The sequence below is a fragment of the Maniola hyperantus genome, chromosome 26 (genome assembly GCF_902806685.2).
Source record: "Maniola hyperantus chromosome 26, iAphHyp1.2, whole genome shotgun sequence".
Lineage (NCBI taxonomy): Eukaryota > Metazoa > Arthropoda > Insecta > Lepidoptera > Nymphalidae > Maniola > Maniola hyperantus.
The window spans coordinates 6392277-6406829 of NC_048561.1; the positions used below are offsets into that span (position 1 = coordinate 6392277).

General features: G+C 37.1%; 1 protein-coding gene across 2 annotated transcripts; it reads left to right on the top strand.

The window, feature by feature from the left end:
- The first annotated feature begins 5386 nt into the window (after window positions 1-5386).
- LOC117994271 (zinc finger protein 605-like) lies at window positions 5387-14257 on the top strand. Of its 2 annotated transcripts, none has more exons than XM_069507789.1 (5): window positions 5387-5440; window positions 6037-6207; window positions 11949-12057; window positions 12664-13027; window positions 13521-14257. In XM_069507789.1, exons 1-5 carry the CDS (start codon window positions 5387-5389, stop codon window positions 13831-13833), a joined length of 1011 nt encoding a protein of 336 aa, XP_069363890.1. In that variant the 3' UTR covers window positions 13834-14257. The 2 variants fall into 2 exon arrangements, with proteins under 2 accessions (XP_069363890.1, XP_034838055.2); XM_034982164.2 differs by lacking the exon at window positions 5387-5440 and adding an exon at window positions 5561-5574.
- The last annotated feature ends 296 nt before the right edge of the window (window positions 14258-14553 follow it).

Genomic DNA, 14553 nt, shown 5'->3' on the forward strand with positions numbered 1-14553 from the left:
TGAAGGAAGCTTTACTCTGTGAAAAGAAGCCATCTTGGATTAGCCGGCAGAGTTGGATTTTGACAGACACGCGTAGGTTGTCTGATTCAGAATTCACTCTAGCCTTTTTATTAGAATTCAGATTAGCTTAGGTAATTCGAGATAGGTAGCTTTTAGCGTGAATAATAATGATCGTGATATTTAATTCTGTGATTGTGATAATGTAGAATGTTTGTGTTAAATCGTAACCCTAAAGTAATTCTAACCTTTAATGCTATCCGGTGACTTTGTCTGCAAAGCACTATTAATAATGTTCGCGTAGTTGTTAGACGAATATGGAATATTAATTATATTGGTGAATATTAGAGTAATTCGTGAGTTAACGGTTGGCTCAGTGGATAGATTATTATAATGACATCCGTTAAGGTTATTTCTGCAAACGCTAGTAATTTAGAGTGTAATTGGAGATATACCGGCAGTTGAGATAATAATTAGTTTAAAGTGATAGTTTAGTGTGATAGTAATTTGCAGTTAACTTTGATAGTACCCGCTTTAGAAACGTATAACCCGTTTGGTTAAGAATCATTGATGACTCTTGTGTAGGGTAGACACTACCCTACACAAGAGGTAGGGTAATCAGACAATGAGTTTCCCATTAGATCGAATAGCTTGCATTCTGGTGGTTTCGAGGAAACCGGGCACGAGCTGGCGATCCCTTGAGTGGGATTCGCGTAGGTATAGTGTGGCGATTGCATACCTGGATGAATAGTGTTCGAGGCGCCGTAGCGCACGATGCTATGGCATTCGGTATGTAGACGCGCATAGAGTGGATAAGGTAGAGCTATTGTGATATTGCGAGTTAGTAAAGAGGAGTCAATAATATGATCTGGTTTAGATAGTGAGTGTCAATGCAATGATTATTTTAAGAGTGTTCATGAAGTTGAGATTGATGATTGAGCTAGTCGCCAGGCGAGTTTCTTGCTGGCTCTTCTCGCGGTAGGCTGTAGCATTCCGAACCAGTGGTAGATTGTCTTTAGATGATCAGATAAAGAAATGGCTAGTGATTTGATTCAGAGGTTGCAATAGCAATTGTGCCCTAATCACATGATGCGATGATGCTATGATGATGATGATGATGATGTTGAGATTAGGTTAGAGTGAGGTGAGGGGTCGCTGTGAGGGGTGGTTGGAGGCGACCTAGGTAGGGTTAGGTTAGGTTTACCTCGTTACCTTGCGTTGATAGTTTCCCTGTGCTATACGTGAGAGTTTCCATGATAATAATTGAGGATAGTCCATGTAATTTGATAACACAAGAATATCGTTAGTTCACATATGCGGCCTGGTTCATTTTAAGTTAGTAAATCCCGACTCATCCAATAGGTTGTTTAAAGTGCTGAGAACTAATTGTAAAGATCATTGATTAAAGTAGGTACCTAGTGGTTAATTACTACGTTCTGATACGTTCTGATGTCGGCTGAGGATTAATAATAATAATTATCGGTCATTCTCCTTCCTATTTCTGATGTACGTGCCTAGCGCGCCTACATCAGAAGTGGGATGAGCACATGCCCACATTTTTGAAAGTTATGCCCACAGTTTTGCAAATAATGCCCACATTAGCCTGGTTTATAAAAGGATAACGTTACGAGAAAAGATGATATTAATTTGTTTAAAGAAGAAGAAAAGTTTTCCAATTTTAATACCCACAATTAGGCTTTGTTGTAAAAATTGCAGAAAAAGATTTCGGGGTTTTATCTGAGAGTTAAAAGATCCTTAATATTTCGGATTGGACTCTCACTGCCTCTGCACGTGAAGAGTAGTAAATGGTGTGTGAAATGATGCTTTGTGTAAACCCCGTGATGCAGTGCATGTTGGTATCTATCTGGTATGGAATACTGGCAAGTGTGGTGTAGTTGATCGCAGGACTGGCCTATGCGAGTCAATGTTCTGAATCAGACTACGGTTTGACTATGACAATGTTGACTGTGGTGTAGTTGATTGAGGGACTGGCCTATGCGGGTCGATGTTCCGGATCAAACTACAGTTTGACTATGACAATGATTATGACTTTGATGGTGAACTGGGTGGCAAGTGAATAGTCTAAACTCTAACACCCTTATTAATAAAAAATGCTTACTTCAAGCATTATCCTAAGCTACACTTGGACTAGTTACTTCCAGGACCAACGTAGTATTAACAACGTTATTAATAAATATGGAGCTACCTGGATTTAACAATGCCAGCCTTACTTCGGGATGAAAGCGTGCACGTGTGGCTGCCCCTTTATTAAAAAGTGAAAAGAGAGAGTCAGCGAACGAACTGAATGCTGTGTGTGACAGTGACAGACGATTTCTCTACCTGGACCTATAACTGTCGACAGTATTTTGGGTTCGACTTGACTTCACAGCGAGTTCACAGCTGATAGCTTGCACCGCCATTTTTGTTTTGCAATTTTAACCGGCTTTCCAAAAGGAGAAGGTACTCAATTCGGCGCGTTTTTGTAAACCGATTTCTCCGAGGTTTCTGACCGATTTGCATAGTTTTTTTTAATTAGTAGAGGAAGTTCGCGAGACGTTACCATAAAAATGTTTGGATCCAACTATTTAATCCTTACGCTGCAAGAGTGCTGCACTCCTAAGCCATGGGACTTTGGAAAGTATTGATGGCAATTACTTAATTTATTACCCAGAAAATGTTTCAGTTTCACTTCATATTATCAATGAAATAATCTGAATTGATCTTGTAGATCACTTCGTTTGTGGCAGCGTGTGAACTTACGACATTCCACACTGATGGATGAGACGCTGACGGGATGTGTCCGGTCCGCTTCAGTATGTTGTTAGTTGACGTAATGGACAGATGTGACATTGAGATCATGACTAAATGGATGACCTTTAAATTGTGAAACATCAGGGACTCTCGGTCCATGTGTGTGCTTGTGTGTTGTGGGACTTGGTTGAAGGAACACACTGCTTGCAGATGTTATGTTTTAGTAAGTCCCTGTGTCTATCCTGGTAAGGAAGTGTCCTTCCAGATGTTATGAGTCTATCCTGGTAAGGAAGTGTCCTTCCAGATGTTGTGAGTCTATCCTGGTAAGGAAGTGTCCTTCCAGATGTTGTGAGTCTATCCTGGTAAGAGAGTGTCGTCCGGGCCAGACTCGCAAGAGTTGGTTGAGGGGACACACTTCTTCCAGATGTGGAGTCTATCCTGGTAAGAGAGTGTCGTCCGGGCCAGACTCGCAAGAGTTGGTTGAGGGGACACACTTCTTCCAGATGTTGTGGAGTCTATCCTGGTAAGAGAGTGTCGTCCGGGCCAGACTCGCAAGAGTTGGTTGAGGGGACACACTTCTTCCAGATGTTGTGGAGTCTAGCCTGGCTGGAGGGATGCACTCGCTCAGTCCAGATGATGTTCGACCCTGGTTGAGGTGTATCGTTCGGGCCGCACCTGAAGAGGTCGGTTGAAGGGATGCACGCGCTTGCTCCCGATGTGTTGGATGAATGGACAGTGTCGTCCGTGCCAGATTCTTATGGGTTGCTTGAAGAGATGCGCTCGTCTTGTCCATGTTGCACGCTTTTGTTGTGACATGCGTTGGTGACATGTTATGGTTGCGACATGCTATGGTTGCGAAGTAATTTGGTTGTGACATGCTTTGGTTGTGTTTTGCATGCTTTATAATATGTAGTTTTTGTGCTTGTGCTGATCGTCAGGATGGACGAGCGGATGTTCTGACGATTGGAAATTGTTTGTGCTTGATACTTACTAGCTCCCGTGGACGGTCGCATGTCAGAATGGCCGTGTAGGCGTGTCAGTGTTATAATAGGTTTTACTGTCATAGATTCCGTGAAAAGAAACGTTGCATGAAGGAAGCTTTACTCTGTGAAAAGAAGCCATCTTGGATTAGCCGGCAGAGTTGGATTTTGACAGACACGCGTAGGTTGTCTGATTCAGAATTCACTCTAGCCTTTTTATTAGAATTCAGATTAGCTTAGGTAATTCGAGATAGGTAGCTTTTAGCGTGAATAATAATGATCGTGATATTTAATTCTGTGATTGTGATAATGTAGAATGTTTGTGTTAAATCGTAACCCTAAAGTAATTCTAACCTTTAATGCTATCCGGTGACTTTGTCTGCAAAGCACTATTAATAATGTTCGCGTAGTTGTTAGACGAATATGGAATATTAATTATATTGGTGAATATTAGAGTAATTCGTGAGTTAACGGTTGGCTCAGTGGATAGATTATTATAATGACATCCGTTAAGGTTATTTCTGCAAACGCTAGTAATTTAGAGTGTAATTGGAGATATACCGGCAGTTGAGATAATAATTAGTTTAAAGTGATAGTTTAGTGTGATAGTAATTTGCAGTTAACTTTGATAGTACCCGCTTTAGAAACGTATAACCCGTTTGGTTAAGAATCATTGATGACTCTTGTGTAGGGTAGACACTACCCTACACAAGAGGTAGGGTAATCAGACAATGAGTTTCCCATTAGATCGAATAGCTTGCATTCTGGTGGTTTCGAGGAAACCGGGCACGAGCTGGCGATCCCTTGAGTGGGATTCGCGTAGGTATAGTGTGGCGATTGCATACCTGGATGAATAGTGTTCGAGGCGCCGTAGCGCACGATGCTATGGCATTCGGTATGTAGACGCGCATAGAGTGGATAAGGTAGAGCTATTGTGATATTGCGAGTTAGTAAAGAGGAGTCAATAATATGATCTGGTTTAGATAGTGAGTGTCAATGCAATGATTATTTTAAGAGTGTTCATGAAGTTGAGATTGATGATTGAGCTAGTCGCCAGGCGAGTTTCTTGCTGGCTCTTCTCGCGGTAGGCTGTAGCATTCCGAACCAGTGGTAGATTGTCTTTAGATGATCAGATAAAGAAATGGCTAGTGATTTGATTCAGAGGTTGCAATAGCAATTGTGCCCTAATCACATGATGCGATGATGCTATGATGATGATGATGATGATGTTGAGATTAGGTTAGAGTGAGGTGAGGGGTCGCTGTGAGGGGTGGTTGGAGGCGACCTAGGTAGGGTTAGGTTAGGTTTACCTCGTTACCTTGCGTTGATAGTTTCCCTGTGCTATACGTGAGAGTTTCCATGATAATAATTGAGGATAGTCCATGTAATTTGATAACACAAGAATATCGTTAGTTCACATATGCGGCCTGGTTCATTTTAAGTTAGTAAATCCCGACTCATCCAATAGGTTGTTTAAAGTGCTGAGAACTAATTGTAAAGATCATTGATTAAAGTAGGTACCTAGTGGTTAATTACTACGTTCTGATACGTTCTGATGTCGGCTGAGGATTAATAATAATAATTATCGGTCATTCTCCTTCCTATTTCTGATGTACGTGCCTAGCGCGCCTACATATATTTTTTAAATTATTTATTTTATGAAAATGGACGTGCTATGGCCTAAAGAGAGATTGCATAAAATTTTCAGTAAAGTAAGCATTCTCAAATTAATAAGCAAGTCCCTATAATATGGCACGTCAAAAAATTTACATTCACTGGGGATAACAAATTAATTTTAATTAAATTGACATTAAAATACTGTACCTATTGTAACATGTCTACTTTAGTAAGTGAACTACCTAACTACTTTATATTTTTATTCATCTGCTCGATTGCGGTAGAATCAATTACACGATCGCAATCACCTCTGATTGGTTGATGCTATCTCACTATTGACTAATATGGCTACAATGTATTGTTGCAACAAGAATACGATTGCGATTGTAATAATAATTGATACAGTTTTTCCGCAATCGAAATTTCGCCAATAATAATCAGCCAAACAAGGTTGATTGTAATAGTCACACGAATAGTGCGACAAGGCTCTCTTGGCACTTGAATGACATTGACAGGGGGGCGCTGTTGGAGTACAAAGGCCAATGAGTAAACAATAATTATTTCCTAGGTCATTGACAAAGGCAGAATATTCAAACAAGAACAAAGGGGACACTTGACGGCAATGTTAGTTCCGATTTTCGCCACGCGCCAAGGTAGCCATGTCTCACTTTATATAAATTGTTCGTTGCAGGATTCAATAAGTTTAAACGTGACACATGCTTCTGGAGACGGGGGTTCTACTTTGCCTTGCTGCCGGCTTTGTGGAGGGGACGGGAACCTGAGGTGTTTCTGCGAGACGTATCTGTGGGAGGGGGTGGAGGAGAGATATGACCAGCTGCTGTTCAACTGCTTCGGCATACGGGTTAGTTCACTTTCAGGGGCGCGGGTACCAACACCTTATGTACTTATTTGAGGGTTGAAGGCCCTGGCTCACCCGTGATTGTCGTACAATCTAAATACCTTCAAGGCAAGAGTGAATAGACAACTTTAAGCAAGCATGCTCCAACCTAAACCTCATCATGTTTTTTATTAGGCATCAATGATTGTCGTCAAGCAGAAGCCTATCTTGCAGGATAAAAAAAAATTAACTGCGAAGGTTCGTGGCAGATACTTTTTGAATTTCAAAGTTTTGATAATAGCAGCTATAACGTAAAAATTATGTAGGTACGAGTACCTATGCAGTTTATTCATAACTAACAAACGCACTTCTGGATCGTTTGGCCTTTAGATCATTATTTTCAATGTATACGCAGGCGAAACTTTTAATTTTTGTATTTGTACTTTAACGTAGTACCTACTAATAAAAATATCCTCAACTTATAGGAACTGACTTTATTCCATTTAGACAATACTTAATAAACTTCAATCTTAGTTCTAAACTATTAACTTCTTCAAGACATAATTATAAATTCTAATTTTCCCTGCTTCAAATCAATAGCTCCCGCTCTTATTGCCGCCATTTTTTACCTCCTCTCCTAATTCTTTTTTTAAATTCAACTGTAGGCAAAGCAATGTCGCTAACAATCGGCCATTCTGACTTCATGTCTGTCCTCAGACATTCAGGCTCAATTGAAAGAGATTCTCATTCTATCAAACTCATAGTTTTATCTTGATTTCATGATCACTAACTTTTCATTAATCAAACCACTTCTTTGGTTGAATTCGAAAAATTTCATCTTTTCTTGTCAGGGTTTCTTATTTTATCAAACTTTATATTAATTTCATAATCACCTAAACATAATTACTTAAACCAAACTATTTCTTTGGTTGATTGTTGCATTCGAAGTATTTCATCTTTTCTTGACAAGGGTTCTCATTCCATCAAACTCATAGTTTTATCTTAATCTCATAATCATCACCTTTGCTTAAACTAAACCGCTTTTTTGGTTGATTGTTGCATTCGAAGAATTTCATCTTTTCTTGGCAGGGGTTCTCATTTCATCAAACTCATACTTATATCTTAATCTCATAATCACCATCTTTGTTTAAACCAAACCACTTCTTTGGATGATTGTTACATTCGAACAATTATTTCGTTTCGGCCATCCTTTTCTTAGAATGTCCTCATTCACACATCAGACAGACATAGACATCAGTTTAATATTCATGATCATTGTCAATGATGCCTAATGGCCGCAAACTAATAGTCTCAGTCTCTTATTATGATCGTCATCATATCCCCAACGTCATGACATCAGTAAAACATCCATGATCGTTCGTCAATAATGCTTATTATTACTTGTCACCTTAATTAACTATATCATTTACGCCATGACAGCCCGCTCACTAGCCTATGGTCATTCTCTTATCATCTTAATCATCATCTTAATTAATTATATCATTTACGCCATGGTGGCCCGCTCACCATCCTGATGGCCGCAAACTAATAGTCTCATTCTCTTATGGTGATCGTCATCATATCCACAACGTCATGACATCAGTAAAATATCCACGATCGTTACGTCAATGATGCCTGAAAGGAACAAAATAAAAACAATTAAGCAGTATCTGAGTTCTTTAAATGTGTAAAATATGCAGTGTAACTTAAGAGATATACTCACTTATTATTACTTGTCATCTTTAACTAACTATATCATTTACGCCATGGCAGCCCGCTCACTAGCCTATGGTCGCAAACTTAATAGTCTCATTCTCTTATCATCTTAATCATCATTTTAATCATTATTTTAATCATCATCTTAATCATCATCTTAATTAACTATATCATTTACGCCATGGTGGCCCGCTCACCATCCTGATGGCCGCAAACTAATAGTCTCATTCTCTTATGGTGATCGTCATCATATCCACAACGTCATGACATCAGTAAAATATCCACGATCGTTACGTCAATGATGCCTGAAAGGAACAAAATAAAAACAATTAAGCAGTATCTGAGTTCTTTAAATGTGTAAATGCAGTGTAACTTAAGAGATATACTCACTTATTATTAATTGTCATCTTTAACTAACTATATCATTTACGCCATGGCAGCCCGCTCACTAGCCTATGGTCGCAAACTTAATAGTCTCATTCTCTTATCATCTTAATCATCATTTTAATCATTATTTTAATCATCATCTTAATTAACTATATCATTTACGCCATGGTGGCCCGCTCACCATCCTGATGGCCGCAAACTAATAGTCTCATTCTCTTATGGTGATCGTCATCATATCCACAACGTCATGACATCAGTAAAATATCCACGATCGTTACGTCAATGATGCCTGAAAGGAACAAAATAAAAACAATTAAGCAGTATCTGAGTTCTTTAAATGTGTAAATGCAGTGTAACTTAAGAGATATACTCACTTATTATTAATTGTCATCTTTAACTAACTATATCATTTACGCCATGGCAGCCCGCTCACTAGCCTATGGTCGCAAACTTAATAGTCTCATTCTCTTATCATCTTAATCATCATTTTAATCATTATTTTAATCATCATCTTAATTAACTATATCATTTACGCCATGGTGGCCCGCTCACCATCCTGATGGCCGCAAACTAATAGTCTCATTCTCTTATGGTGATCGTCATCATATCCACAACGTCATGACATCAGTAAAATATCCACGATCGTTACGTCAATGATGCCTGAAAGGAACAAAATAAAAACAATTAAGCAGTATCTGAGTTCTTTAAATGTGTAAATGCAGTGTAACTTAAGAGATATACTCACTTATTATTAATTGTCATCTTTAACTAACTATATCATTTACGCCATGGCAGCCCGCTCACTAGTCTATGGTCGCAAACTTAATAGTCTCTTTCTCTTATCATCTTAATCATCATTTTAATCATCATTTTAATCATCATCTTAATCATCATCTTAATTAATTATATCATTTACGCCATGGTGGCCCGCTCACCAACCTGATGGCCGCAAACTAATAGTCTCATTGTCTTATCGTGATCGTCATCATATTATCCACAACGTCCTGGCAATAACATGGCACATTTTGCTATAAGTAATATCTTCTGCATATTTCAATAGCTTATAAATTTTGTTTCTTGTATGACATCAATCTCTTTATCAAACTATGATCTTTAAATTGTACCGCATTTACATCTTGATCATCATTACAGATTCTTGCTGAAACAGAAATAAAAACAAAGCAGCAACAAAATCACCATTAAAAGGTGGTACATAATTTATTATTGTTAATTGTCGTGTTTTAAAAACGTTTAACTTTCAAGAGTAAAAGATTAATTTTTTTATTACGATTCCCGCGCATAATTTTTTGCGCAAATATATATTTTTTCAGATTTTTTTTTAATGTGCTGTTTAGTAATTTTTTTTTAATTTTACAAAAAATTATATCACAATTAAAATATTTTAAGTCATCTACGATTCACCAGGCTGCATGATCTACGACCTTTGCCTTTTCGAGGAACGAATCGAAATATGCATACTACACCTATACAGCTGCATTCCAATTTATGATTGATCCAAAAAGATAACAAATATGGCGATACTGATCACGTGACTTTATTTTGACTTGACTTCTAGTGATGCGCTATTGCTGAACTAACTATATTGGGAATGTGGACGTTTGAATGAATTAACTCTGATGTAAAGAATTATTCATTTTATGTACTTGCAAAACTTATAAGTCCGTAAACATTATTACGAGAACGCAATATAAAATAACTTTATATATCTATTGATGGTTCGTAAACAATGGGGCCGATTCTGTTGTACACAATGCTATATTAAAATAATTTGATTTAAATAACTCGATCAATTTCCGATTCTGAACGAATTATCGATGTGTACGGTCCCTAACATTCATACATTTTCGTCTGTGGTTGCAATGTCTAAAAAAATTAAAGAATGCGAAACGTCAAACTAGCATTTTAGTTTACTCTGTGGATCTTAATTTTGTTTTCATTTCATTTTTAATAAAAATTTTGCTTAAATCATGGATAAAAAGAATGAATTTTACGTGTAGGTATATTTGATATGTTGTTCGTGGACCACAAGGCGTTAGTGAGTGTTTTAAACTGTTTTATCATCGGGAAAAGTGTTAACGACGTTTATGTCACGGTGCTTTTTACTTCGAACAAAACTATGGAAATATGAACTGATATAGGTAGTTTGTACATCAACAGCTAATAATATTTGTAGTAGCAATACCAAAGATTATTTTTAATGCCGGCATACTTTTTCTCTAGAATCGTTACACGTTTCGTTATACGCATATATATTTTTTTTTTGTTAAAATAATCAAAATATACCTAGTGTATTATTTTAATAATTTCGACTGTAATATAAATTCTTATAAACATTTTATAAATCAATAAACTGATTGATTGCCTCCTAATGCCCTATTCATTTTAAAATTATTAAATTTCTACATTTTGATGAAATAATAAATCGACATTAATTAGTTTGACATCATACAACTTTTCTCACTTCCCGATTCTCCCGGGTTAGGTTATCCCATAGATTATCTACTAAGTATATTGTTATCCTATAAGTTATTGGTAGGCTCAAAAGAGCTAGAACCCAGAGCCGTAAAACCAGTAAAAAAAAGTTATCGATCTGTGGTCAATGAAGTGTAGTTAATAAATAAAGGCCTTAAAGGACTGTTATCCAGGGCCGTAAACTAAAAAAAGTAAATAAATAAACCTTTATTTTATGTTTCACCCAGTTTTTTTTTTTTTTTTTTACCCTTTTTTTTGGTCGGTGTGTTTTACTACATTTTTCATTCGGATTCGTCCAGAATTTGGACAGTAAACACTAGACACGACGTTACTGGTTTTTTTTTTAAATTTAAAATGCTATGTTATACTTTATTAAGTTTAATAAAACAAAGATATTGTGATGATATTACTTTTGTTTTAAATAGTTCACACTCAACTTAGACACAAGTTTTACCTCTTTCATTGTTACTATGTTAAATATTAAGCAACAACAATGAAAGAGATAAACTTGTATCAAAATAACCTCGAAAAATTATAACAACAATAGGTGTAGGATAAGGGCTATATATAGCAGAACAACAGAACCATAGTTATGGGTATATCTAAGAAAATTAGTTCGTACACCAACTACTAGGAGCGCTGATTTCCTTGATGGTTTCGTATAATATTTTCCGCGAGTGATAACTCTATACCCTAACATAATACTACTCTATTGTTTATGATTCCGGACTTTTCCTAAAGTCCATTTGAATATTTTAAAATATAAATTATTATAATATCTATGTTCTGCATTTTAGTCGAGACAAAATCAAAACTCAATTTAACACTCAAAGTACATAGGTACTTTAATAAACGAATAAAAATAGGTACTCACAAAATTGTGGGCGATGAGTAATCTTCACTTCGGAACTAATAAAAATATCCTCAACTTATAGGAACTGACTTTATTCCATTTAGACAATACTTAATAAACTTCAATCTTAATTCTAAACTATTAACTTCTTCAAGACATAATTATAAATTCTAATTTTCCCTGCTTCAAATCAATAGCTCCCGCTCTTATTGCCGCCATTTTTTACCTCCTCTCCTAATTCTTTTTTTAAATTCAACTGTAGGCAAAGCAATGTCGCTAACACTACTAATCCTCCTTGATCCTAAATCACTTACAGCCACTACCAGCCGATGACTTGATATGTGAACGCTGCGTGTGTCAGCTTCGAAACACGCAACGCTTCCGCACACTCGTGCAATCTGCCTTCGCTAGACCACCCAGTGAATGTAAGTCGTCATTCATCATCAATCAATCCCTACAGAGCATGAGCAAACTTCGTGAGGAAACCTGCATACCTGAGAGCTCTCCATAATGTTCTCAAAGGTGTGTGAAGTCTACCAATCCGCACATGGCCTGCGTGCGTGGTAGACTATGGCAAAACCCTTCTCACTCTGAGAGGAGACTCGTGCTTTGCAATGAGCTGGCGATGGGTTGATCATGATTTAGGCAGTGATTAGACACCCAGGCGTTTATACAAGCAAAGCAGGTAGGTGGCAATGGCTAACTAATAGTTATGGAATTCTTCTGCAGTTTTGCATTCTTAATTTAGTGAAAGAGTGTCAACTATGTATGCATGAGTGCCTATGAGTGGTGCTCGATTGTGGTAGAATAACAGCTACAATGTCACGATCGCAATCACCTTTAATTGGTTGATGCTCAGCCACTATTGGCTACAATCCCATTGTTGCAAAAAGAATTGCATAAATTCAGCCAATCACAACAATTGAGATTGCAATAGTGATTACAATCGTCACACTGTATCTGTCACATTTAAATCCCACTGTCACAGAGAGATCCAGCAGTAGGACTAAAGCAGATCCTTGAAATTACAGATTCAATAAACCAATCTCAAATAGGAATCGGCGAAGGCCGCACACAGAAAAAAATCAAAAGCAAATCGAAATTATCGAGGCTGGAACTGGTGAAAAAGAGCACTAGAACTGGCATAGACTTGAAACTTAGTAAAAACTTGTCCGAAAGAAAAAAGTCCGATTTCGGCACCAACGCTCAACCTCGACGGATGAATATAGCCTGTACACTCTGCCAGCAGAAATATCCAGTGATAATACCTTTTAATGGGTGCAATAACTTTGTATGCTCGCGGTGTAAGAAGAAAGGCGAAAATCGTCCGAATTTGAGGAAATATAACGTAAATTTGGAGGTGCATACTAAAACTGATCTGAGAGGGAAGAGCAGGTGAGTGTAACTAACATTTTGATTAGGTTGTTAGTGCCCACCACCACACTTTATACCACAAATTACTTAATGGTAGGTTCCAGCTAGGTGATTCGCTAACTCACAGTGTCTAACACTGAATGATAGCCACCGAGCTCATTTGACATTGGTTTTTTTTTAAAGAATATTATCCAAGTTAATTGCTGACTAATATTCCCCTTTCCTCCCCAATTAAGCATATAGCTTGTGCTAGGAGTAGGTACGACAATAGTGCAACGGGTGGGGTTTGAACCGCCGACCTTTCGGAATTCACTCCGCTCCTCAACCGCTGAGCTATCGAGGCTCTAAGTCTTTAGTGTCTAGTCTAGTTCTTTAGTTGTCATGACATTCTAGCCAGGCTTGAGTCAAGCTTGAGTCAATTTAAAAACTAAAAACTGCCAAACTGAATGAAATTGAATCTAGGACCTTTTAAGAGATATTATAATAAAATCGGTACATTTTCAATATTTTTCAGACTACTCAGTATGCAAAAAATACCTTCGCAGTCAGTTAAAATACCAGTTCCTTCAAAATACCAATGCGATAAGTGTCCGAAAAAATACTCAGTGGGACAACACTTAACGGAGCATATTAATACTGTTCACAAAAATACGTACGGCACTGTCTGTACAATCTGTGAAAAAAATTTCAAGACAAAGGAATTGCTAGATAGGCATATGCGAATGCATACAGGCCAATTAATATACCGATGTGACGTATGCATGCGTGTTTTCAAAGGCAAAAGGGCATTCCAAGCACACTACCTGACGCATGGAAAAGAAAAATAAGCTTAACTCACTACTATCTAAAGTCCCGCTAATTGCTATTGCGCTGGAACCATTTTGACGTCAGCCGAAATAAAAATATACCATAAGCTCGAAACTTCAGTCTAGTGCTGACGTCACTATAATGGCGGCCATGCGCATTGGCCATTTGCGCGACTTGTAATAAAGATGGTTTTTGCACTGCTTTTTAACATGAACATAATAGTTAGTGTTTAAATGTAAACGAAAAGGGGTAACATGTAAAATATAACAAGATAGCCTGTCTTTTAAATATTACGACTTATCCCTGTTTTGTAAAATATAAATACCATTTTTAAAATGTGCATGCTAAAAGGTAAGATGCTGAGTTTTTGAAATTGGAAAAAATACATTGTCTATGGTACGCAAGGAATAAGATGTCGCTCTAAGTTTTATTGAATAAGTGGCGGCAAATACGTAAGGACAAAGGATTTATTTTTATTTTTGTATTTTTTGTTTATTAAACTTTTTAAGTTTAATAAAAGTAAGTATATTGAGTAAATTTGCTTGCTTTATTTCTGGTTTTAAATCGCCCCATTGAGGATTTTTTATTTAAGTAATTTCTAGTTTGTAATATTTTGTATTTTTCGTCAGACGTCAAACTTTTTTTAGTTATCTCGAGCGGGAACGAAAAAATAATTCTGTAATGAAAAAACTCATTCAAAAATAAATAATTCTTTATTTATATAACACTAAAACTTTTAT

Excerpts from the sequence above, each read along its gene's own strand:
- LOC117994271 (XM_069507789.1), top strand. The coding sequence starts at position 5,387 with ATGAAAATGGACGTGCTATGGCCTAAAGAGAGATTGCATAAAATTTTC. Across the intron at positions 6,208-11,948 it reads TCAACTGCTTCGGCATACGG|CCACTACCAGCCGATGACTT; the intron begins GTTAGTTCACTT and ends AATCACTTACAG. Across the intron at positions 12,058-12,663 it reads CGCTAGACCACCCAGTGAAT|ATTCAATAAACCAATCTCAA; the intron begins GTAAGTCGTCAT and ends TTGAAATTACAG.